The sequence below is a fragment of the Trichoderma virens genome, assembly GCF_000170995.1.
Source record: "Trichoderma virens Gv29-8 chromosome Unknown TRIVIscaffold_5, whole genome shotgun sequence".
Taxonomy (NCBI): Eukaryota; Fungi; Ascomycota; class Sordariomycetes; order Hypocreales; family Hypocreaceae; genus Trichoderma; species Trichoderma virens.
In genome coordinates this window covers 1,247,903-1,273,030 of record NW_014013744.1, presented here as the reverse complement: position 1 = coordinate 1,273,030, position 25,128 = coordinate 1,247,903, and the positions used below count along the sequence as shown (strand labels likewise).

Sequence of the window (25,128 nt, the reverse complement as noted above, 5' to 3'; positions counted from 1 at the left end):
CTTTCCTTGCAAAGATGCTGTGTGCTATGGTGCCTACTCAATGATAAACGGTGAGGCAGTTGAATCTGCACATGTCATCGAACCTAAATACAGCTCACGTACTACGTAGTATGGGCATCTACCAGATAGGTACTTCTCAAATAGATCATGTTGTTACAAGATATATATACATTACTGATTACTCAATATTGCCTGCGCCGTGTTGCAAGCCCAAGTGGTATCTATGCTACCATTTCCCTAGCACCCATACTCCGTACATCATTCTACCTGTACACGCAATCAATCCACCGATATGATAATATACAGGCCCGCCCCGTTCGAGGACAGACAAAAAAAAAAATAAGTAGCAGAAAGATAGTACAGGACCTTGCTGTAGAAGTGAAAAGAAATCAGCAAAGCAAAGACCAAAAATTACCCACCAAGCCTTAGTCTACGTCAGACGAGTCGTCGTCCCCATTCTCAGCTCTCCATGCCTCCATCTCGGCAGCCGGCACTCGGCCTCGGAGCCATCTCATCGTGGCTGCGGTTCCCTTCTCCAGGATATTCCACTTGGGGACCTTGAATCGGTTTCCTGCCACATCGAGCCGCTCCAGTCCGTCCTTTCCGCCCAAGAGGCCGAGCCGAGGATCCAGGTGCGCAATCTCATTGCTCGAGACATCAACAACTTTGAGGCCCTTGATGGCAGCTGGATCAAGCTCGGTTAGTTGGTTGTTTGACGCAAGCAGTACCTTTAAGCTGGGGAAGCTCTGCTTCAGATCGAGCGGAAGGGCAGTTAGGCGATTGAGCGAGACGTCAATCTTTTCCAGTGCGGGTGCTTTAAGGAATTTTGTCAACGGACCTAGGCTGGTGATGGTATTCGAGCTCAAGTTCAATTCCGTCAGAACCGGCAGACTCAGTTCTTCTGTTAAGTAGTCCTCTCCCGAGATTTTGTTGTGGCCCAGAGATAGAGACGTGAGGGTTTGCGAGAAGAACTGCAGGGGTCCAGGGAATGCGCTCAGGAGATTGTGATGAAGCTGTGCCTGTCTTATCTGATAGCTCCTCGACAGTTCGGCGCACATTTCCGGGCTCAAGGAAGATGATTCGGTGCGTGACCGGTCCAGGAGTCCGCCCGGCTTGACCTGCCAAGTTTCCCTTACTACTGTCGAAGCACGGGATCTGGTAGGCGAATGAGGTGCAGACGTTGGAGGCGTGGCAAAATCATCATCGCCTTCTGATCTGCTATCTGTTTCCTCGGGGTGGATTGTCGACACCTTTTCCGGCTGTTGTTTCTTCTCGTTGTCCGGCGGACTTATGATGGTAGCGATTGGCGCCTGCACGACTGGCTCCTCATATGGGGGAGGAGGCTCCAGTCTTGTCGACAGCGCTTCCTTGATCTCATCTGTCGAGGCTGAAGCAAACTTCTTGTCACGCAGCGGGTTGCCACTCAGCCGAAGCAGTGTGAGGCTGTCCATTCGAGAAATCTCAGGTGGGACAACCCGGATGTCATTGCTGGAAAAGTCGGCCTGTCGCACCTTTTCGAGGCTGGTGAAGCTCAAGGGGATGCTGGAGATGTTGTTCGCATCTGCTGCAAGGTTTATAAGACTTGTCCACGAAGTCAAATCCGGGAGCTCCTGCAGACGATTCATGGAAAGGGTGACGGTGTGGACAGCCGGCAGGCTGATTGAGGCATCCGCTGGCACAAGCCGCATCAGCCTATTCACCGATATATCGAGGGACTGAAGCATTGGCAATGAACCAATCGGCTCCTCAATTAAAGTTCCCGACAGCTTGTTCTTCTTTAAATCGAGCTCGGCTAGCGGTAGCTTTGAGAGCCCCTCAAAGGGAAGTGATTCAAAGTTATTCTCGCTCAAATTGAGAACGCGCAGCCGAGAAAGCCCTTCGACGTTGGGTGGCAGGGCAGAGACTTGGTTTCCGTGTATATCAAGCACCTCCAAGACACTCAGGTCCGCGAGGCTCGAGTTCAACGGTCCGGCAATGAGATTGTTTGCCAGTTTGAGATCGCGGATTGCCGTCATCTGAGCAATGATTTCAAGGCATCCATTTTCCAGGCGATTGGACGACTAACAAGTGTGAATAAATGACCCCTAAAAACATCAAGGCCACGGAGAAACTCACCAGATTGAGAGTGGTCAATTGGGTGAAGCGGCGGAATCCCACCGGAATGGCTGGCAGCCGATTGCCGTGCATGTCGAGAGTCTCGAGCCCTCCAAAGATGTTGCCACGACCTTCTTCGTCGTTTTCGAGTTCTTCGGGACTGAGGTCGGGGAACATGGCGTCGTCCAACGTTTCTATCTCATTATCCGCAGCAACCAGCCTGGTCAACTCGACACTTTCTGCCCAGCTTCCACCGGCCCCAATGGTCTCCATATCGTACATTTTCATGACGTCGCTGGGAATCTCTTTCAGTCCTAACGCGGCAATATTCAGTTTTCCACTAGTTCTTGCTGCTCCGACACGTTGCTTCAACACTTTTTCATTGGCATCTTGTCCTTTGTTCAGATTAAATGGGTCATCAAATGCAGCATCGTAATCGAATCCGCTCTTTGCTGGAGCTGTTGCAAATTCATCAGTTGTTGATACTGCACTGGCCGTCTGTGCCTGCGTCTGCTTCATAGCGGCCTTCTTGGCAGCTTTTGCCTTGGCGATCTGATCCCGAAGCGCTGACGAGGATTTTTGAGTTGGCTGCTCCGGTTCAGCGGCTTCTTTCACTGCTGGGGCAACCGCCGCGATAGTGCCGTCCCAGGAAGAGATGGGAGCTCCCGAATTGTTGTCGCTGGCATCCAGGGCCTGCATCGATGGCTTCTTGCCAAGACCGTGCATTGAAGCCCTTTGCTTTAAAGACTTGGTTACTGGCTTCTGGGCTGGCTTCTGGGCCGGCTTCTGAGACAGCTTCGTTGGTGTTTTACCTAGTCTGTCTGGGCTTGGGCTTCTGACATCCGGTACTGAGGCGGATGGCTTTGAGGCCGCCCCTGAAGCACGACTGGCGGGACGAAGTCGTTGCGCATTGTTGGAAGCAGCACCTGGTGTTCTGTCGTTGTGAATGACTGAGAGAGGTCTCTTGAATAGATTGGCCGATGACATCCTGGGATTTGAGAATCCCGAGTCGTCAGCCGCGCTTGAACCTGGGCGGGACGGATGTCTTGCAGAACCGTCAGAGGTGTAGCTGGAGCTTGGCCTGGAAGCCGAGCTTTCGGCTCTTGATGTAGGTCGGCCTGAATCAAAGAATGATGACGACTTCTTGCTCAAAGCTGGAGACGAGGGCAATTGCGACAGAGTCTCAATGGTGCGTTCAGAAAGTGAGGGTTTGGGTGTGTTGATCTGGGGCATGCTCCTCCCCGGAGAGGAGAGTGGAGATGCGTTATTGTCAAAGTGATCCGGTACGCCTGCAGAATCATTCAGATATGAGGTAAGAATGTCGTTTGACGCATCTGTGGAGCCTATTTCCTGGTCAAATGTATCTCTATCAGGTTCTCCTGATTCTGCCCAGGGTTTGTACTGCGCTGCCGGGGCGTTGGTGATTGTACTCCATCTTCGCTGAGACGATGAAACGGATCGTACAGGCTTCGATACTGGGGCAGCGGGTTTGGGAGCCGGAGCCGGAGCGCGAGAAGAACTAGAACGAAGCTGGTTACTAGACGTAGAGTTTCGCAAAGCCGGCGCACGCCCGCTATTGACACTGGCAGAGGGGCGCAGTTGGCCACGGGAAGCAGAAGCTCGCAGTTTTGGGTTCTGGACCTCTCCGCCACTGGATGTATCTCCTGCTAGACTATCTCGGGACGGCCTTGGGCGAAGCGACGGCGTGGAGCTGGAGGCCGGAGCTGGAGCCGGAGCTGGTTGAATGATGCCGGAGACGGGACGAGGAAGTCGGGAAGGGCGAGGGATGCCGCTAAGTCGTCTCTGGGAGTTGTCCATCTTCACATGAGTCCCTTGTACTTGGTCGTTGGTAGCTGGATTGGTGAATGGCCTGTTGAACTAGGGTGAGTTTCGAGTGTCGATTTGATCGATCGAGCAAGGTGTCGAGAAGAGGGGCACGGCAATGGAGACTCCCTCGAGACGACACGCGCCAAGGGTGGATGTAACGAATGTAATTGTCAACAAGGACGGAATGTACAGTAGAGCAAAGCAAAGCAAGACGAATATTGTCAAAAGGGAGCGACTGAAAAAGAGCACAAGGCGCGTATGAGGAGGAGGAAAAGAAAGGAAAAGAAGAACTGAAGACCGAAGAGACAAAATCCCAGCTGCCGGGAACGTGTTGCTGCTAGATTACGTGCATTGTCATTTAGAATTGCGGCAGCTCATCCTAGTCAGGGGAGAGTGACCAGGAGCTGCCCATCACGTGGAGTTAATTTATCCTAGCGCTAGGAACAGGCTAGAGGCGGGAGAAGAACAGCACTAAAAGGGCCCAAAGGCGGGTGGCAGTTGCGCTATGGCTGCCTGGGGATGTGTACGAGTACAGGTGCTTGTACCCTTGAAGGCTAGCCCTAGGCCATGGAAGATATTGGATTGATGCTACCTCAACTACGGAGGATATTTGTGTGCAGCTCCACCTCTACGTGGGCTTTTTGATGACTCGAGGCATTGGGGACGCACATGATGCCCTGAATACGCGCGTCACTTCGATTGCCAAAGAACGGCATGCCTGTAGGGCTTAGTACTAATAGGCAGGTACCTGTACGTAAATGTGAGTGTGTTGCCAAGTTCCATCTCTATAGTGCCTATTATTATATTGGTATGGGGCAAGTGGCCTCTGAAGAAATTTGTTCAACGAATAATCCAAGTCTGCTTTGCTAATAATGATTAATCAATCCGCGCTCAACACAATTCCCTCCAGTCGCCTTGCCTTGCCCTTGACTCGTATCCCAGCCCCGTATTTGTACTCGTACATATTCCACGACAAGTGCCGAGCACAGCGTCATTCTGGCAGCCCGTCGCTGTCTACCTCATAATCTCCGTCAGAATCCACCACATCGGACAGCTCGTATGAGTCGTCGCCAACGTCCTCCTCTGAATCCCGGTACTCGTCCTCGTCCTCGGAAAAAGTCTGACTTGTCGATCCGCTTTCTTCGGATCCGTCTGAGTCTTGCGTCAAATCAATGATGTCTGGCTGTGACTGCGGCCGTGCCTCGCCCTTTGAAACCCGACGCAGTTTCGGGAGCTGCTTGAGCACTGGTATATGCTTGTGTCGTGCAGAAGTTGTCAAGGACTTGCGTCGTCTCCCGGTTGTTCGGATCGCCATACTCTTCCGGGGCCCCTTCTTGTCGTTCCTCTGGGCAAAGTTGCCTCCTGATTTCACCACTGTTGGATCGCCACCCCATTCTATCAAGAGGTTGGACACCTTATCCCGAATAGTTTTCCTTGCGGTGTCCCGGTCTTGAGATGACTGCGCGAGAAGTTTGTCGTAGTCTGTGTGGCAGTGTCGAGCATGCGCCTGAACTGCTAGATATGCCTTCTTGTCCAGATCCAACTTTCCAGTACGGCCAACCCGACCGCTCCGTTTTCTAAGAGTGCGCTTGAGGATTGTGGTCAGATCTCGCTTCGGGATATTGGCAAAAAGCCTCAGAATGGCTTTCTCAAATGCATCCTCGGTGGCTGCGTCACGCCTTTGGACAGCGCCGCGCCTCTTGTCACGAGTTGCTTTCTCTTCTGAGCGGACCTGCTGCAGAATCCATATCGGTGCTCTCAACCCTTCTGGTTTGCCGCTCTTGGACACAATATACAACGTCTTTCCGGCGGCGTGGGTCTTTTTGCGACAGAGCGCTGTCATGAAGGTATTGCCCTTCTTGAGAAATCCGTAGCCCTTGGGCATTGGCGTCTCTGGAGAGACAGTTGGTTCGCGCCTCATTGTCCAACAGAGGAGAGGTAAGGCTGAGATATGCTTAGGATCCAGCAGAGAGGGCTACGAGAGAGAGAGAGCGGGAAGCCTGAAATAATGCTTCATGTATCTCAAAGAACGCTGTATTGGTCATGGCGAACGAAGAATGCGCACATTTGCTGATGCTCTTTGACTGCGAATTTTATTCAAGGAGTTTGATGAACAACAGAAATTTTGTACAGGTACATGTATTGAGTTCAATCTTTGATGCTGATGCCAGCACTAACAATAGCGCTGTTGGGACATTCTTAGCGCTGAAACGCGCCGCCTAAGCGCAAGTGCCAGTCAATTGCGGGCCAAATGCTGCCTCTAAGAGGATTGTCATGGATGTAATGTGATTTCAAATCAATGTATACTTCATATATGGTTCATATTGTATCAATCATAATTAGAACAAAAAAAGAGTGCTCCGAAATTCATTCATTTTCTAGACAGTAGTTATCTCTAAACTCTCAGTCGCGAAGCTGCCCGTAAACATGTCTGGATTCGGCTGCAGCTGCGCCTGCTCTATCATGCCAATTGATATCTCATCTTTCTGCTTGCTCCATACCATATCCCAATGGCCCTTGAGAACAACCGATGCCTTTTTTCCAAGTTGCGAGGTGATGAAATCCCTGAGGACAATGTCTGCAGTTTGGCTTGCGCCAGGCTCAAGTTGGATGAGTGAATCGCGGGGAGGAGGCCATTCCCTGCGAATCTGAATTTCGGGCAATTCTAGAGGCTGCAGAGCGCCATCGGGCGTGATAGTAAGCAAGCCGATGGTTGGTGCAACGGTATCTAGTGGCGAGTTGTATAAGAGAATAGTGACGGGATGTGTATTGCCATTAACGACCGTGCTGGTGATTGTAAGTGGAGATGTTTTGGTCTGCTTGATAGTCACGCGCAGACGGTCAATTGGATTAGATTTGGTGCTGTCGCTCTCCATTGAAGCTGCTGGCCAGAGAAAGAATGTAGCAAATGTGAGAGCCAGACTCAACCCAAAGACGGCGCGAATACTTGGGTAGTGGGGGAGGCTCATCGGAGCTGAAGTGTTGGGAAATCAAACGGATGAGTGCTGCGAACTATCCACTATTGCTAGAGGCCTTGAGTGAAAGAAGAAGAAAACTACCTACGTAGGGTGTTCGAGAATGTGCAAACATGACTGGAATCTTGGTAAACGGGGTGAATGCAAGTGCCGGGCCTTGGAAGTGGGGTGATGGTTGAGACTGATGACGCTCATCGATCGGATGTCTCATCTTTGTTGGCATCATTCGCCGTGACATTGACTGTGTGTGAGATATGTACATAGTGGCTACCACTGAATTACTTTGCATTTGTAATCCTTTCGAAACAACGCCTCTATCTATATCTAAATAAAGATGCAAGCCCGCCTCAATAACGCCAAACCTAAACTGCGACCGAACTCTAAGAAGAGCCAGTGAACCGTCGTATAAAGATGCACGCATCATAGAGAGAATAGTCACTGGGCGAAATATCTTTCTTGGCTACATGCATCTCTTACACCTTTCGGACGGTCGCCTCCGGGTTATGGTTCTCCTTCTATTCCGCTGCCCCAACTTCTACTTTAGGCAACTGGCAGCACTATGCAAGGCACATTTGTACATTAATAAAAGGAATAACGTTCTAATGCAGAGCTAGAAGCAAGGTCGAAGGCTCAATGTTTATTTGTAACCTTACATTATGCTTGTCTTGAAGCCTATTCTTAATCTAGCTGATGTAGTCAAACCACGGCCAAGGTCGACACGCAACGAGCTACCGAAGTGTTCTGTAAGAAGATCATAACTATATAAATAGAATCTTCCGGCGGCAACTTCTATATAAGATAGAGACGTTTCTGAGATTGCTCATGAGACAGCCGAGATTGTAGCCATGAGACTTGCTATAGTCGCTTGGCCAGGTGAGGAGGCAATATTCATGGTGTCGATTCAGAAACCCCCAATGATGACCACTGCCAAGGATTGTAACCCCCAAGGCGGCAAAACTATCCCAAGAGTTTGTCTCCTCCACTCAAATACATGTAAAGCGCTCTAAAGATAAATAAACAGACATCGTGAGGCTTGGCTGCATCACATCGCTGAGGGGCGAGCTTCCTTGTTGGGCATATCTCCCGGTCAAGACTGCACACCACGGGATTTACCATCAATCGCCAAAATCCATGGCTCCGGTATTTGGGAGATCCCAAAATAGGAAGGTCATCACATTAACCAATTAAGCGTTTGAGCAAGCTTACAATCCCGCGGGCTAAACATACTTGCAATGCTACCCGATCGAGCCGGGCTGGTCAGATCTACTGCCGGCGTCGGAGGCTCCTCATCGAGGCATTAACACAATATAGACAAAATATACGAAGTTGAATGTATGCCAAGAGAAAGCCCAAATGATTCTCCGAAATAATACAACCTCGGACTTCGCTCGGCGGAAGCCGTCGTATCTCGACAAATAAACTGATGCCGAGACATCAATGGCTAGAGTTTACGAGATGACGTGCTTTCCGGAGCAGGATCTATAACATGTCATTATCTTTATTACATGCGAATCTGGGGTCTTCTAATCTTCGATGTTCTTTAACTAACCTTATATAACCTATAACTCCATCACAAGCTGCATCTTATACGAACGGGACATAGACATACCGATGATAAGAAGCACCAACTCTGTTCTTGGCATAAATCATGTCGGTAAACCTCATAGACGCCAAGAGGTTGTTAATATCTGTCCGGGGCGATACGAAATGCAACACAACAGTCCACTTTCCGCTACATATTTCAGAGTTAAATGCATCCGGGGATTTTCGACCTTTTTGGAAGCTGTCATGCCCGTTTCACGCTTATCGCTTGGCAATGAGGAGGGGGATCGCCCTATGGACAGCAGGAACCTTTATTCAGTTTGCTTTGAGTCCGCATCTCGGCACCGGACCGTCGTTGGCAGGCCATTAACTAATAAGGCTAAATGCTTTTCCACCATCAAGGAGCTCGTTATATGAGAGGAAGCCGCCGATCTCCGCGTATGGGGTCTATCCATACTGCAAACAGCGCGACGTAGAAGCAGGAACAAAGAACCCCAGGAGATTCACGGTCTTGTCAGATTGCTATCTATTAGTCGCCTGCTGATACATGTAGATACCGATATGCCATACGAACCTCATACTATTTGAACTAATCAGGCTTTCTCCCAAGTAAACAAGAGGAAGGTTTCTCAGAATCACTGCCGATACGATGAATACGGTTTATGTCGAACATGTATATCTCCCAATGGAGTATCCCTCACCTTGCTATGTCGCCATTTTGCCGACGGATGCTCTCCCCAATAAGGCAGTTCGGTTTGGATTGGTGTGCAAGCAACTCTATCTTCCGTGCAAACCCCAAATTACAACATCACGGGCATGAAAGCAAGACTCATCCAATGAGACGAGGGTGAGAGGTTGTGTAAGTGAGTCGACCACTGGTATACCCTGCTCACCTTTGTTGGAGATTGACTGTTAGAATACGGTCATGGGTGAGAAGAACTTTTGCTCGGCTTCTGAGCAAGAATGACATTGCCCAGTCATGATCTTGCAGTCCTCGTTATTACTTCGACTTTCAAATATAAATAGGTTAACTCATCGCCGGTCCTGAATATGGCATCTCTCCATTGTCTCCAAGCATCTCATCCAACCCTCTGATCTGTCTGCTCTCAAAATGAAGTTCATCTCTGGTCTCATTGCCCTCGCCGCCCTGGCCTCTGCCGCTCCTGGCAAGGCTCCCACTCCCCTCGACATCAAGCTTGAGGGTGCTGGTAACGCTGAAATCAAGGCTGTCATTACTAACACGGGCAAGAACAACTTGAGGATCTTCAAGACCGGTACCATCTTGGACAGCGCCCCTGTTGAGAAGGTTACAATTAGCTCTGGCGGTATGCTTCCTCATATAGTCTTGGATATTCGCCTATACACGTGTCGTTACTAACATGGCCTTTAGAGCATGTTGTTGCTTTTGATGGTGTTCGCCAGCGTATCTCTACCCAGAACTTGGCTGAAGATGCCTTCCAGAACATCGCTGCCGGAGAGTCGATCGAGGTGACCTTTGACATTGCCGAGGCCCACGACCTCTCCATCGGCGGCAAGTATGACATCCAGTCTGCCGGCGCTTTCTCCTTTGCCCAAGAGGGATCCAATGAGCTTGTCGGCTCTGTGCCATTCGAGACCAACAAGATTGAGGTCGACGTTGACGGCGCGGACGCCTCCGCCCGCCGCGTTGCTTTCCACCAGAAGCGGACTCGCGTCCAGAGCGACTGCACTGGAAGCAGGCTGACTGTCACTCAGACTGCTCTCCGCAACTGTGCTTCTGTTGCTCAACTCGCCCAGCAAGCTGCTGCCTCTGGCTCTGCTACTAAGCTCACAGAGTACTTCAAGTCTTCCACCAGCAGCGTGCGAAGCACCGTCTCCGGCGTCTTCAGCCGCGTGCTCTCTGAGTGCAGCTCAACCAGCAGTGGAGTTGCCAGCTACTACTGCTCCGATGTGCTCAGCTCATGCAGCTCCAATGTGCTGGCGTACACCCTCCCCAGCGGCAGCCTGATGGTCTACTGCAACCTCTACTTCACAGCTCTCCCCGCTCTGACTCGAACCTGCCATGCTCAGGACCAAGCTACCACAAACATCCACGAGATTACGCACTTGAGCCAAGTAAAGGGCACCCAGGACTATGGCGGCTATGGATACAACTTCGTCCGCAGTCTGACTGCTGCGCAGAACCTCAACCACGCCGATACTTATGCGCTCTTCGCCAACGCCATCTATGCTGGCTGCTAAGCGTAATTCTGAAGAAATTGGGACAGAATGGCTTGATTCGAGTTAGAACTTATGCGCTACACTTGGATATGAATCTTATATTGAATTTGGATGAGATGAACGACAAAAGGGCTGATGAAAGAGTGCGTGCTGGTATCTGCTGCAATTTAGACACCATAGCCCACAATTACGATTGAAAATTATTTATTTTTGCCGTCTTACATTGCGATATGAATCCTCTGACATAACTTGATTTCCTTTTTAGTAATTGTTGGTGAGTCCATTTGCGTGCTTGCGATGTGTAAGTCGGATGTGATCCGGATGCAGGTACTTTTTCCGTGCAGCTATCTTGGTGCAGCTGCATGTACCTACCAGAAACGGAAATCAGCACATATGACATAAAAGCACGTTCATACATACATGAACTGTTGAACAAAGAAAAGTGCAAATGTACGCAACTGTTCTCTTTATTTCCTTTCGCTTCTTCTTCTTTACCTTTCCCTTTGACGGCCAAGCGTTGCCTGCAAAATGGCCCGCTATCACGGGCATCAATGCATCCAGGCTTGACCCCATCTGGGAGGCCACGGCCCAAGATTTGCCCCAAAGGAGATGTGATCAGGGCACAGCCCAAGAACAAGAACAAGGGGACCTGATGCAGTGGGACGGGAGCACGGATGTCAGATCGTGGATGCCGGCCCAATGGCAAAATGCCGTCTTCCGGCTCGGGCTCGCCAACGCAGGACACGATGGCTGTGCTGATGGAGATGGCAGACTACGGAGCATTATTGGGGGCTACTCTAGGCACCTAGTGATTATTGAGTTAAGTAGGTTGCATGTGGACAGCTGGACATTTGTGTGAGATGAAATATTTGTGTCCAACTGCGCGCTGCGGTTTGTATCGTCACGTAGGCAGCATCATTTGTTGTTCGAGTCCTGTCATATTGCTACGTCGACTTACAAGACTTGGATTTGCATCCCTTGTCGCTTGGGCACCTGGTAGCAATAGTTGTGGATTATTCTGTCACGTCGCGCGGTTGAGGACTTCATCTTTGACAGTCCGGGACTCTTCATCCCCTCTTCTGTGGACCCCATCTACACCGTCCAACCTGGCTCACAGCCGCTACTCGCCCGAGATGCGCGCAAGGGTCAAGTCAGTGTCTTTGTTATGCAAGTGGGTTCGCTGGGCAGAGCATGCAGCTAAAAAGCCTTGATTTTTTACAGGCCAACGATGCTGGTGGGGGGGAGTTTTTCAGTCGCCAGTGTCTTCACGAAAACGTCACCAGGGGCCCCTCACCTGAACACAAAAAATGATCGTGGGTTCATGTAATGCAGAGCCACATGAGGAGGGCACTGAGGTCTACCCGCAGAGTCTGTCTTCTGCTGTGCTCTGTCTCTTTGTTCGTATCGTATCGTTAAAATTAGTACATCAGCAGCTGTCTGGGCGTCTTCGTCTTTGTTGGGAATGACACGGGAGGAGCCCAGTAGCAACACCTGAGCCCTCATCTCACCAGCCACATTCCCTCTGGCATCACGAGAGCCACCTCGTCCCGGCTCCCTCTCCCCAACCGCAGGGAGCCATTTGATCCTCTTGCCCCTGTCCGTGACCTCACCTGTGGCTTATCACGGGGCCTCCCTGGCCACTAGCATCTATCTGGTGCTGCGAGTCTCAGCTTGTTCGCAACCAAGACCAGCAACCCCTGTCCAAAACCTGGAACCGAGTGGAAGGCCTCAAGCGGGGCTCAGCACACCAACGTCATCGCCCGGACAGAAAGAGGGTTGTTTCATATAACCGCTTGGCTTTGGCCGTCTCGCCATCTTCTTTCACCTTGTTAAAACATCAAAGCGAGCTCAGAATAAGTCGTTTGCGGCCTATAGCTTGGATATCGCCAAAGGAACCATCAGACACAGAGAGCGACACTGTTCTTTGTTCCACTGCTTCCTATTATTACGGGCGGCTAGACTGAACAGCCGTGGAACCATATCCCACATCTTTGGTTGTTCCGGATTCACCATGGCTAGTCGTGGAGATCGCTTTGAGAGAGATCGCCTCTTTGGCGACAGGGTTCAAGAGAGAGATCGATTTGTCGAGGAGGACCGACTTTTTATGAGTGGCGGACGTGGCGCCCGAGAGCAGTCCGCCGACCGATTTGACCGGCTATACGGAAGGACATCCTACGAAGACGATCTTGTCCGTGACCGCCGATTCTACGAAGATGATACCCGCTTCGAACGCCGGCCCGAGCCTCGCGGAGAGCCCCTTGACCGCCGGGTCGTAGTGGAAAAAGAGCGCGATCGCGAATACTACCGTGACTCTTCCCCGCGACGCCCGGGTATGATGCGCCGCCAATCATCTCTCGACACCTATGACCGCCGCCCGCTCCCCAAGTTCTTTGACCAGCGAGAAGAGTTTCCGCCACCGGCCCGGCGCGAGGACATTCGCCGAGAGGAGTACCGCGAGGAGTACCGCGCCCCGTCATACACACCCATTCCGCTGCCCAAGGCCCGGGGCTTGCCGGCTCGGCAATATGATGAGCGCTTTTACGAGGACATCCGCGTTGAGCATGATCACATCGAAGGAGGTATCCCGCGCGAGCGTATTGTTGAGAGAGAGATTATCCGTGAGAAGGAAAAGGGAAAAGAAAAGCGAAGCACGAGCCGAGAATCTCGTTCCACCAAGAAAAGCCACCGAGGCCGATCACGAGCGTCCAAGTCTTCGACTCGATCTTCTAGCAGCAGCAGCAGCAGTAGCAGCAGCAGTGGTGGTGGCACCACACTCAAGAGCGTTAAGAGCGAGTACCCGAAGAAGGGCAAGACGAGAATTCCCGCCAGGCTGGTGTCTAAGCGGGCTTTGATAGATATTGGCTATCCCTTCATCGAAGAGGTATGTATCTGCAGCCGATGGCAGACAAATGCAACCGGATGTATAGAATCTAACCATACAGTCAATAGGGCAATGTCGTTGTCGTTCAAAAGGCCCTGGGACAGGCCAATATTGATCATTTACTCAAACTCAGTGAAGAGTACAAGAGCAGTGAGTCAAGTTCTTTTTCATGCATTCCGCGTTGAGTCGCTTGATGCTAATCTGGATACCAAAGGCGAACTTGAAATTTCTGCGGCTCGGTCCTCAGCCGGTGAAATCATTCGGGAGCGCAGAGAAGAGCTCATCATCGAAACGCCAGCTCATCACCATCATCCTCTTCCTCTTCCTCTTCCTCCTCAACAGACCATCGTTATTCCCGCTCCCGCTCCTCCGCCTCCCGTCATCATCGATGCTACTCCCCGCGATGTCGAGCTCATCGATAAGACGGTGTACAGCGAAATGTCACCATCGGTGAGCAGCAGGAGCCGCTCTCGCGCCCGCTCCCACTCCCATCATCACCATCACCACAGCAGCAGCAGCGAGTACCAGCTGGTGGAGCGCCATCGATCTCGATCACGAAGCGGCAAAGACATCCGTGCCGAGATTCGAGCCCTTGAAAAGGAGCTGGCACACGGCCGAAGGCGCGAAGTCGGCGAGAAGGAGCTCGTCCGGACCGAGAGGCTTCCCAACGGCGAACTCATCGTATACGAGGAGCAGGTGGAGAGGTTTGCGTCCCACAAGCCGGCGCGTATCGAGAAGGACAAGAAAGGTAGGATGTCCATCAGCGTGCCAAAATACCGATGAAGGTGCGCCGCGCCATTGATCTCTCTCTGCCTTTATTCACTTGTTTCGGGCAGGCAGCTGACCTGGACTGTACAGGACCCTCTCCTGGGATTATGCGTGCCATGCTTGCGACCCTGACTTGAGCGTTGCAAGGATTGTTGTGAGACAACGAAGTCATGAATTAATGAATGAACGGATGAAAGATATTTGTTTGGACATGTTGTTGTAGAATGCTTCACTGTTTGAGGTCAAAGGGTTGAATTGGCTACAGCTGGTTGATGCTGTTTTACTATGTGGCTTACGGATCTGGGTATTTGGCATGAAGGCTTATATATATTGGACATATTAAAGAGTTTGATGAAACGGAATACTATTTATTTGTTTTATATGAATTGCGGCGTAGTCAGCTTACACACGACTCGGATGAATGTCAACCGATTTTGTTGGATTCTATGGTATGATTACAATGCAACTATCACAGGATGCTTCTGCCAAGTCAACTACTATATGTACAGGCATCAAAAGTTCCCAGCTAGCTCGAGTAAGATATGCAGGCGGAATTTATTATCCCCGTTATCAGATTCCGAGGCTACAAAAGGACCCTGGACGGCGCGGTACGATCCACCCTGGCAAAGGCAGCATTTACCTTGGCAGTCCGATTTGCGATATGTGATTGCTTGAAATAACAGAATCCCGCGAAGGAATCGGGTACAGTAAACGAACCCCGCGAGCACAAGTAATTATAAATCCTCACGCAATCTCGGAAGAGACGAAAGATTCATTATTCGTTTCAACGTGAGCGAGACTTTGTGGCTGGTTGGGATAATACAACAGCTGGCCAAAGAGAGTTGAAGCTTCACAGCTCTCGTGTACTTCGCAATGATCATCCCCAAAGGCGTCGTTGCTTCGGGCATTTTGCTCGCAGGCAGTGCGACAGCTCAACTACGACTTCCCCCGTTCTTCGCAACCAAGCAGCAATCACGGGATGCCTCTGCCGGTTCCCAATTCCAAAGCCTCGGACTCGGCGAGCAGCAGCCATTGACCGGCTCTAATATTGGGACGGCGACAACATCCTCGTCGGCAGATGACATCCCGGCCTTCAAGGCTGGCCAGTTCACGTTGACGCCGCAAGATGAATCTACATGTGCTACGCATGGCGAGTCGCAATGGACCGGCACCGTCGACGTGACGGACTCGCACCGCCTCTTCTTCTGGTTCTTCGACAGCCGCAACGATCCCGTCAACGACCCTATCGTCGTCTGGATGAACGGAGGGCCCGGCGGAAGCTCAATGCTGGGCCTCTTCAATGAGCTGGGAGCGTGCTGGCTCGAGCCCGGCGCAAACACCACCGTCCCAAACGACTTTGCCTGGAACAACAACGCATCGGTGCTCTTCTTGGACCAGCCCGCCGGCGTCGGCTTCTCCTCGCGCTCCCAGGACTCCCCGATCCCTGCCTTTGACCTCGACGGCGCGTCCGACTTCCAGACCTTCCTCAACATCTTCTTCAGCGAAATCTTTCCCGACCGCGCCCATCTGCCCATCCACATCGCCGCGGAATCCTACGGCGGCCACTACGGCCCGACGTACCTGGACCACATCCTGGACTCGCGGAAGCTCAACTCTCGCGACGCCTTCCGCGGCAACATCTCGTCGCTGATCCTGGTCGACGCCGTCATCGACTTTGCCGCCCCTGCAGTGGGCGTGTACGAGTTTCTGTGCAAGGGCTATGGGAAGCACGGCAAGATTATGAATGACACGACGTGCGAGGCGCTGAAGCTGAGTGTGCCCAAGACCTTTGAGCTGGCAAGGAATTGCGATGCGAGCAGAGATGGGTATGAGTGTTGGGGCATGATGACGTTTCTGGAAGAGGTGGTACATCCGTATTATTATGAGGAGGTCATGGCAGGCAAGAGGAATCCGTTCAACGGTAAGTTTGAAGTACATATCCCCCAGCGCTGTAGTTTGTCTAATATTCTCAAACAGTCCACATTCCGTGTCCCAACTTCCCCTTCTGTGCGGACATCAGGAAAGGCAACATGACGGCCTACCTCAACCAGGCCCACATCAAAAAGGCCCTCAAGTTCCCCCCGTCCTTCACATACGAGGACATCGACATGAACCTCAACTCCGCCTTCGTCAACACCAAGGACCCCTTCCGGACCACAACCCGCGAACTCGCCCGCATCCTCGACGCCTACCGAACTCCTAACCTAGGCGACATCCGCGTGCTCGTTCTGCAAGGCAACGAGGACTACGTCGTCAACACCCCGGGCAACATATGGGCGTACGAGAACCTGCGCTGGAGCGGGCTGGCAGACTATCGCCTCGCGGAATGGCGGGAGCTGCCGGAGAGCATGGCGGCGACGGGATCGTGGAAGAGCTCCGGCCGGCTGGCGTTTGTGGCCGTGGACGGAGCGGGCCACACCGTGCCGGGGGATGTGCGCGAGGGCAGCTATAGAATTGCGCAGGAATGGCTCCAGGGAGGATGGAAGGCGTGAAGAAGTTTTTGGTTTGTGGGTTTCTGGTGTAAGTAGGTAGTCTTAACAGCAAAGTCCTCAAGCCGTAAGCATGTGAGCCGAGGCTCATGTAAGAGGACGTCAGATGAAGAAGTACAAACAACGTATAAGAAGCCAATGAGACGAGAGAGCACAAAAACAACCTGCGTATAAGTCAGTCGATCCCACATTTTGGCTACCCCAGACCAGCCTCACTTAGATCCATCTCGGACGTGGGGAATGACCAAACAGCTCTCGTTAGCCTCGTTAGCACCGGCCCGCGTCCAGCCACATCTCCACGCGGGAGCATCGTTCTCTTTTCCCTCTTTTTTTCCCCCCTGCTTTAAACCCTTTCGATTTGCCCCTCACGCACGAGCCGAGGCAGAAGTCCGTGTCCCGTCTGTATGCGTGTGTCAGGTCAAAACCTGGTGGCGCACGATGCGAGGCCATTGTCGTATAAAAGAGAAGTCGTTTGCCACTCACTTGTGAACATGGTTTTTTGAGCCGTCATATCCTGTTATGAGAATATTTTTGAAATTCGACAAACAGAATTTCAAAATATCACGACGAAACTGCTGTTCTTGTCGTCTCTGTTCGTCATGACCGTCCTCAACACCGCGGAAGCCCTCTGGGCCCGCCTCGTGACAACTCACGATCCTCATGCCGTAGATTTCGTCGGAACTCTCGTCGTCCAGTTCATCTTCTGGTGGATTCCCTGCACACTCTTCGTCTCTCTCGACTCCGTCGCGCCCTCCTTCTCCGAGAAACACAAGATCCAGCCAGCTCCCAAACAACCTTCATCCAGCGACATCGTCCACTCCGTCCTCGTCTGCATCCGCAACCAGGTCATCGTCTTCGGCCTCCACGGCGCCCTTCTCTACTTCACTTCTGCCAAGGGCCTCCCTCCCCGGATCAGAGTCGACGCCAGCTTTCCCTCGGCACAGGAATTCGCCTCCCACCTCGCCGTCAGCGTGCTCGTCCGCGAGATCCTCTTCTACACCACGCATCGCATCTTCCACTGGCGGCCGCTGTACAAGCGCTTCCACAAGCAACACCACAAGTTCACTGCCCCCGTGGCCTTTTCATCGCAATACGCCCATCCCGTGGAGCATCTCATGGCCAACGTCCTGCCCATCTTGCTGCCATCGCTGCTGCTAGGGTCCCATATTTTGACTATGTGGGTGTTTGTGGCCTTCCAGCTGATTGAGACGTCGACGGTGCACAGCGGATATGATTTCTTTGCGGGAGCAGCTAGAAAGCATGATAGGCACCACGAGCGCTTCGAAGTGTATTTTGGCGGAATCGGGCTTCTGGATTACGTGTTTGGGACGGACGAAAAGGGGGGTCCCAGAAGAGATAAAAAGGATTGAGGCCGGGACATTTGCTTCAGTGCCATGCCTTCATGACGTCTCATTTGGCGCATTGTTCGCGTTTTCTTGTATATAACTCTCTCCAAAGTCGTGCATTGAAGTCGAGTGTTGGCGCATGGCATGCTTCACAACCTTGTGATAAACACAACCATCACATCTTGCACGCGTACACACACAAAACAAATTGTGTTGCACGCAAGCTAGTTTCCAAGGAAAAAGAAGACTGCCAACCAACACCCAGTGGCTCATCAAGAAGCGCGTATCAATTCTGAGTAAATCATCTCATCACGGCGTCGGTCGCCAGCAACCTCAAACACAGGAAATAAACGCCGCAGTCCCAAGCCATGGGCGCCATCCCGACCATTTTCTTCTTGACATTGTCAATCCAAAACGCTAAGCGTAACCCTAATATACAACGAAGATGCCCTTTGATCAAAACAGTACGCGGGACAAGAGGCCATCCAAGTTCCACTACCACCAACCTTGCCCCCGCACAAATTATTTACGCCGACTTATACGTCTCCTTAATCTTCGTATACAAGACGGTATCGTAAAAGTTATAGCTGGAGTCCAAGTCGCAGAACGGATGCTGCGAGAGAAGCACGTCGGCTGTTGGCCGATCGAATGGATTCCTACATCTTTTTGTTAGCGTAGTGTCCCTGCTACAAAGAAATCCCCCCCTGAAACTTACACTTGGAAGCAGTCCATCATAAACGCCACAGCGAGGTGGCCTATGGTTTCCTGGATATCTTCAGGGATAGGGGGCGTCTCTCCGTTTGCAATCTTGTAGATGGCTCCAACGGCTTCTTCTTTGCTCCACGGCCGCCGTCCCGCAAACATTTCCAACACGACGCATCCCAAGCTCCAAATGTCCACTTTGGCACTGTACCCTTCATTTTGCGACCGAATAACCTCGGGTGCCATCCAGAATACGGAGCCCTGCATGTTGTTTGACTTGTCGTTGCCATAGATGTTATCCGTCTTTTTGGAAATTCCGAAATCGCTAATCTTACACGTTCCATCGAGATCCAGCAGGATGTTGTCCGCCTTCAAGTCTCGATGCAAAATACCCTCTCGGTGGAGATACGCTAGCCCAGACAACGTCTGCCGTGTAAGAGATGATACAACCGATTCTTCAAACTTGCCGTGCTTGCGTAGGCATGAGCCGATGCTGCCACCAGGAATATATTCCAGGAAGATGCTAATGCTGGTTTCCTTTCGCTCGCATCCCAAGTATTGTACGATGTTGACGTGGTCTAAATGCTGCATTGTGTCGATTTCGTGATCCAGAGCGGCTACGAGTTCCTTCATCTTACTCTTGTCTCCTCCCGCCGCCTTGGGGTTGACTTCAACTTCCTTGACAGCCAAGAATTCACCAGTCGTGGCATTCATACCCAGATAGACGCGTCCATAAGTACCTTTGCCGATGAGCTGGCCCTTGAACCACCTAAATGTCGTCTGTCGCCTGGGCAGGGTATCTTGCGGGATTTCACGAGGGAAAACCATGCCGCCGCGCTGGTCTGGCCTAATTTGCACAATGTTGGCGTTGAACATCTTGGTACTCTTTCGGCGCATGATTCCGCTGGTAGTGGCGTTACCGGAGTTGTGCGGCGCGTGAGTGAATCGTTTGTTAGCCTCATGGGCACCCCTCGCAACTTCACGGATGGACTTCATACGTCCAAGTCCGCCGGAACGTCTCATGCTCTTTTGCGCCACCGTCTGTATGGACGGGCGACGGTCCAAGGCCTTCAACGTCGACTCGTCAGAGCCAAGCGTATCCCCATCATAGACAGGTTGGCTGGAAGACGCAGCAGCAGAATGAGCGTTAATGTTGTCCTGGTACATGGCAGGAGCCGGAACAGGAGGGGGCACAGTCTGCTGTGGTGACTCCTCGACTTCGGGGATCGGAGAGGTTGTTGTTTCACCTGAGACACTGTCCTCAAGAACAGGTTCATCAAGGTCGTAGTTGGGGAAGAAATCGTCGAGGTTGTTGAGCAAATCATCGGTGGGAGGTCGATTCGCCCACACGTCCTTCTCAATAAACGACTTGCGGCGGCCAAGTTTGACTTCCTTGTCAGACTCCCAGGTTTCCGAACCAGGGGTTCCAGGAGTTCGGCGAGAACCGTTTCCTGTCCTCGACCAATCGTCGGCGTTGTCGCCTATGGATTTGGGGGAGGTGAACGAGACCGATAGAGTTTTACCCTTTGGTCGGGAAGTATTCACGGTCAAGCTGGGTTTCTGCGCATGTCCAGGTCTGCCGTTTGGTTCCTTGCCTTTTCCTCTGCCGGCGAGCGGAATAGCAAACAAACCATCGTCAGAATCGTCGTCGCTATCATCGGCCGGCGGCTGACGGCCTTGGGTAGACGAGGACTGCTGGGATTGGGGTGGTTGGGTGAATTGGACGTCTGTATCAGTAAAGTCCAGGTCTGGGCCAGGGGATTTCGGGTTGGCAGGGGGTGGGGATGACTGGTTTGCCATGGGCGGCGGCCGGGTTGAACTGGGGCTAAGCTCTGCCGGCGACGACGGCGGCCGTTGGCCTATCATGTTGAATTTAGTAATTGGTTCATCATTGCTTAACATTGAAGCCGCCAAAGGGGGCGAAGGGGCAGGTGAATAGTCAGGCACAACAAAGGACATGTTTCCAGGGCTCCAAGTAAGAGTCTTGGGAGAGCCTGAGCCAGGACTAGGCCTGTTCGAGCCGGGCTCACGAAAATTAACAATAGACATAGCTTTCTTACCTAGCGGCAGCTGCTGAGAGCCGTTGCTGGCTCCGACTGGTTGTGTCGCAGCTCTGTTTGGGGACACTGCTCGGGGCCCGTTGGCCGTTGATTGTCCAATGGCCCCCAGATTTCTGCCCATGCCAACCAGTGCCGCGCCTACAAAGCCGCCCATGCCCGCGGCAGGTATGTTGAACTTTGGTTGAGGCTTCTTACCACTCTCCGATGCCTCAGTTTCGGGCGGCACAGCCGAAGGGAGTGGGTATCGCGGCGTCGCATGACCTTCAGCAACATTGCCGTTCATGTGCCGCCCCGTCTTCCTGCTGAGTGAGTTCGCCTTGATCAGTGTTGCGGAGGGATCACTTGGCGGTGCCGGTGGCCGTCGTTGGGGGAGGAGGTGCTCGGGCTTTCTATCTTCATATGGCGAGTTTCGAGGCTGGTCGAAATCAACATTCCTACCCACAATGCCAAAACCTACAACGGATTCAGGTGGCACGACTGGGCTCTCTTTCATGTTAGCCTGTTTTCTGTCCGCGAGATATTCGCGCTGCTTCCTTGCCATCTCGGCCCTATACTCGCTCGCCCTCTGAGCCAAAGTACTCTCGTCCACCTTGTCCGTCGTTAACGTATTTGATCGAGAAGTAGGCGGAGACGAGCTAGATCTCTGGCGTCCATTGAGGCGCGCATACGCCTCCGCATCTATTCCTGGCGGGATGGCATCTGGCGACAACAGGGTTGGCACTTCACTGCTCAGACTGGGGGTTAGTGCGCTATGTGAAGTAACAAAGAACTTGAGCGTCCCCGCAGAATCCGCCTTTACTCGCTTGGCGGTTAGAAGCTTTTGATCATCTAGAGGCTCTGCGTGTTCAAATTGGCCCAATTCAGTAGTAAATATGAATGAACCCTCAATATCAGGAAGGCCAAGGTTCAAGCAGATAGCTTGACGAATATCCGCGGCAGTCACTGCCTCTGTGATATCACACATGCGGTAGTTCCAATAGTCCATAGTGGCCAAGACGTACACTCTGCTTTGGGTGGCATGGTGTCTTGCTCTGTACTGCGAAGTGATGCTGGATGTGTCCAGGTGTGCGTCACTTGCATCGGACCCGTGAGTAGCCATCGACATGGGCTTATAAAAGGCCGCTGGTGAAGTGGGAGAATCAAGATCATCAGGTGAAGGAAAAGCGCCGTCTACTTGCTGGCGCTTTTTTCTAGAGAGGAAACTGAGAAAACTCTTATTGTCCTTGGCAGAGGAAGGAGATTCCGCATGCTTAGAGTAGCCTTCTTGACTTCTCGACGCGGACATCAGCTCCGCCAAGCTCATTCCTCGGTTCATTAATCCGATTGCCTCTGGCGGAATTCCCGACCCATATATCGCGGCATTGGAAGCAGCCGAATCAGTGCTATTCCTTGAGCGATGGGTAAACTTGGATGAGCTTGGTGACGACGAAAGAATAGGAGTGGTGGCCGAGTGGAAAAGAGTGGGCTGGGGGGCTGGGCTGCCACCTGGGCTGGCTGTCTGTTCAGCCGTGGGACTCTGACGTCCGAGTTCGAGGTTCTTCAGAACTGTTCTGTGGTTCATATCAGTACCGTTTGCAGGTGGCATTGTTGTCGATCTGGTTTGAGAAAATCTTCTGGCGGCAATGGAGTTGAGTGGCACAATGGGAGACTCGAGAGTATCGGCGGCATCTGAGCTAGCAGTAGGAAGATTGGAAGGTTGGCTAGAAGCTGTAGACTCCTTCCGACTGTGAGCGGGTATAGCCTTGGAAGCTTCGACGGGGCGGCCGGTAACGACACTCCTAATCAACCTCCGCATCCGCTTTCCCTCCTCCCTCTCTCTCGGCTGGTCCCATCCCGTCCCGCTATTCGTACACTCCTGCGCCAATCGAGGATACACCCGCTGGTGCATCATACCAAAGTTTCCACGGCCGCCGTGGGCACTACCTAGTTCCAAGAACTGTGCGCCATACAGGTTCAGTGATCTGAACGTCTCTTGCCAGTCTTTGGAGAACTGGTTCTGTGCCAGCCACAGCAAGACCTTATCCAGTGGCCACTGGGCTGCTATTTCGGGAGGGATCGTACTTGGCGCAGTGGCGGTTGTGGGCGCATTGGGCGCGTTTGGTGGTCCCTTGGCATGGCTTCCTCCCATATATGCCTGCTGCTGCCTGTCATCCATTGACATCATAGTGCCAGTGTCCGTCCCGTTCTGCAGCCATGAAGTCTGCGATTCTTCTCGACCAAACGCTGGTATGCCCACACCTTCGCCATACGTGTCCCCCGTCGGTATATACGTTGCGCCCATTCCGTCGCTCGGGCGTGGAGGAGGAGGCATGACCATTGCTTGTCCCGCCTGCATCGCGGCGTGAAACTTGGTAGGGTTATACGGCTGATGTTGGTTGGTTGGAGGCGGCGGAGGCAAGTTGTAACTCGGTCGGCCATCGTACAGGCGACCAAAGTTGCCGTGCCAGTTTGGAGCCTGCATCATGCCGCCTCCAGGAGGAGGGCCTGGCGGGGGTGGGATCATGACGCCTTGGGCTTGCCCAGGCACAGCAGGATATCGAATCGGTGGGGGAGGGGGCACCATCATGTTCATCTGAGGCCCGACCATAGAAGGCGCCATGGACGGCGGTGGAGGAGGAGGAGGAGGCACCTGGAAAGGCCTCGTGGGATCGTTGCCCGAGACATGACGTTGGCTGCCCTGATACATGGTCACCAGCGAGAGAAGACGCCCGCTTCTCGGAGACGGTTGATAGTGAGCAGTTCAGTCTCGCTCGGGGAAGCGATCGCGGCCGTCGCGGGCCGCGGCCGATGGTTTGCGAGCGACGCGGACGAGATGTTGCTTGTATATAGATCGAAGTCGGGGATATCCGTCGTCGTCAGCCGGAGACGTCGTTCAGGCCGCGGGTGGTTGTTGGTGGTAGGTTCAAGGCTCTTATCGGACTTGGGCAAAAGGGCTCGGCGCTAAGCTGCGGCAGCTGGTCTCGGTATGGCCACACCAAGCAGGCGCCGGCGTCCTGCAGAATGGTCGAGTCGAGCGCGCGAGTGGTGGACGAAGCCCAGAAGCAGCGTCTGTGGCACGTCAGTCGCAGAGGTTCAAGTTTTTGGCCAAACATGAGCCGGTGGTGGAACTACTAGTAGGATGGATGCTGTACTCGTACCTGTCGAAGCTTCAAAACATGAAAGGTGTGGATTCAACGGTTACGGGTTTAGTGGCTGGGGCTTGGTGGGCCGGCCTCCAGCCTTGAGCACAGCCAGCAGCCTCGGGGCCGCACCCGAGCCTCTGTTCAGCGCCGTCCTTCACTGGAGCGATGCCTGTACAGTCCCTAGTTTTGCAGAGCAGCACGAGCACTGCCTCGCGATGGAGGTTAGCGGTGCTTCAGCGGGTGCTTGCTAGCGCACACCTGCACAAGTTTGGCCCCTCCGCAACCCCTGCCAGCCCCTGCAGCCCCCGTAGCGTCGCCACTGCAGCCAATGAGCTGCGCTGCTTCAATCGGAGCTGCTGGGCAAGATACGGACACAATCTTCAATGAGACATTGCAATATGGAAATGCAGTCGATTCCTCTGGCCGCAATTTGCACTCCCAATGCCGAGATGGTGTCTTGTGCCGGGCCCAACAGCAGGTCCTGCGACTTCTCATGTTGCTGATTTGAAGACGCCACATCTCGCAATTGACTTCTGCGACGGAAAACGGAAACGTTACAGCAGCCGGCCTATCGGCTGTCGTGCCACGAGCTTGAAAACGTTTATTCGTGTCCTTATATTGTCATCTCCACCGGCCCTTTGAAGTATCGCCGAGCCAATAGAAGAGAGGCCACTGAGCTCCAGATACGAGTGCCATAAGCTCTCCTTGCATCTGTTGCAGGGAGAGCAGATTGCGAGGCAGCCCGTCCTCACCACCAGGAAGTACATGTACATGTATACGCATGCAACCATATCGCCAACTTCAAGATGGTCTGCAGGGGAATTGCGACGTGGAGCTGCGATCCGTATTATGCGCAAGGATGCTATTTATTACCGGCGGTAGTATTAATAGCACGCATACGAGTACATGCATGTACATTAACCTCACCTAGCAAAGGACCTTGGATACGAAACTTCTCGAATGATGTCACCGCAAGGGTCACTTTTCCGATGGCATTCTGATTGATATAAGTTTAACAGCTAAACGAAGAGCAGGGATGTGCTTTTGACAGCTCAACGATTTCTCTTAGCATCGGCACTATTCCTGGCCTAGGATCATTGCTATTACCGGTAGCGAAGCTGTT

At 52.5% G+C, this 25,128-nt stretch overlaps 8 protein-coding genes across 8 annotated transcripts; 4 read left to right on the top strand and 4 right to left on the bottom strand.

The window, feature by feature from the left end:
• Positions 1-443: 443 nt before the first annotated feature.
• TRIVIDRAFT_472 (uncharacterized protein) lies at positions 444-3,909 on the bottom strand (the record flags this gene model as incomplete). Its single annotated transcript, XM_014101930.1, has 2 exons — positions 444-2,060; positions 2,116-3,909. Coding segments are annotated over 2 exons (3,411 nt in total), but the record flags the coding sequence as incomplete, so codon positions are not given.
• Positions 3,910-4,912: 1,003 nt separating this feature from the next.
• Positions 4,913-5,842, bottom strand: TRIVIDRAFT_37780 (uncharacterized protein; the record flags this gene model as incomplete). The annotated part of the gene is made up of 1 exon (XM_014102356.1): positions 4,913-5,842. The coding sequence occupies one exon, from the start codon at positions 5,840-5,842 to the stop codon at positions 4,913-4,915; it is 930 nt and encodes a 309-aa protein (XP_013957831.1).
• A 457-nt stretch (positions 5,843-6,299) lies between these two features.
• TRIVIDRAFT_36613 (uncharacterized protein) lies at positions 6,300-6,797 on the bottom strand (the record flags this gene model as incomplete). Its single annotated transcript, XM_014102355.1, has 1 exon — positions 6,300-6,797. One exon carries the CDS (start codon positions 6,795-6,797, stop codon positions 6,300-6,302), a length of 498 nt encoding a protein of 165 aa, XP_013957830.1.
• Positions 6,798-9,549: 2,752 nt separating this feature from the next.
• On the top strand, positions 9,550-10,658 carry TRIVIDRAFT_63956 (uncharacterized protein; the record flags this gene model as incomplete). The annotated part of the gene is made up of 2 exons (XM_014102354.1): positions 9,550-9,763; positions 9,829-10,658. 2 exons carry the CDS (start codon positions 9,550-9,552, stop codon positions 10,656-10,658), a joined length of 1,044 nt encoding a protein of 347 aa, XP_013957829.1.
• A 1,829-nt stretch (positions 10,659-12,487) lies between these two features.
• On the top strand, positions 12,488-14,665 carry TRIVIDRAFT_215839 (uncharacterized protein; the record flags this gene model as incomplete). The annotated part of the gene is made up of 4 exons (XM_014102353.1): positions 12,488-13,518; positions 13,587-13,668; positions 13,733-14,266; positions 14,377-14,665. 4 exons carry the CDS (start codon positions 12,649-12,651, stop codon positions 14,421-14,423), a joined length of 1,533 nt encoding a protein of 510 aa, XP_013957828.1.
• Positions 14,666-15,393: 728 nt separating this feature from the next.
• On the top strand, positions 15,394-16,541 carry TRIVIDRAFT_117859 (uncharacterized protein; the record flags this gene model as incomplete). Its single annotated transcript, XM_014102352.1, has 2 exons — positions 15,394-16,207; positions 16,264-16,541. Coding segments are annotated over 2 exons (1,092 nt in total), but the record flags the coding sequence as incomplete, so codon positions are not given.
• Positions 16,542-17,374: 833 nt separating this feature from the next.
• Positions 17,375-18,145, top strand: TRIVIDRAFT_36785 (uncharacterized protein; the record flags this gene model as incomplete). The annotated part of the gene is made up of 1 exon (XM_014102351.1): positions 17,375-18,145. One exon carries the CDS (start codon positions 17,375-17,377, stop codon positions 18,143-18,145), a length of 771 nt encoding a protein of 256 aa, XP_013957826.1.
• A 502-nt stretch (positions 18,146-18,647) lies between these two features.
• On the bottom strand, positions 18,648-23,602 carry TRIVIDRAFT_148464 (mitogen activated protein kinase; the record flags this gene model as incomplete). Its single annotated transcript, XM_014102350.1, has 2 exons — positions 18,648-18,777; positions 18,837-23,602. Coding segments are annotated over 2 exons (4,896 nt in total), but the record flags the coding sequence as incomplete, so codon positions are not given.
• Between the last annotated feature and the right edge of the window lie 1,526 nt (positions 23,603-25,128).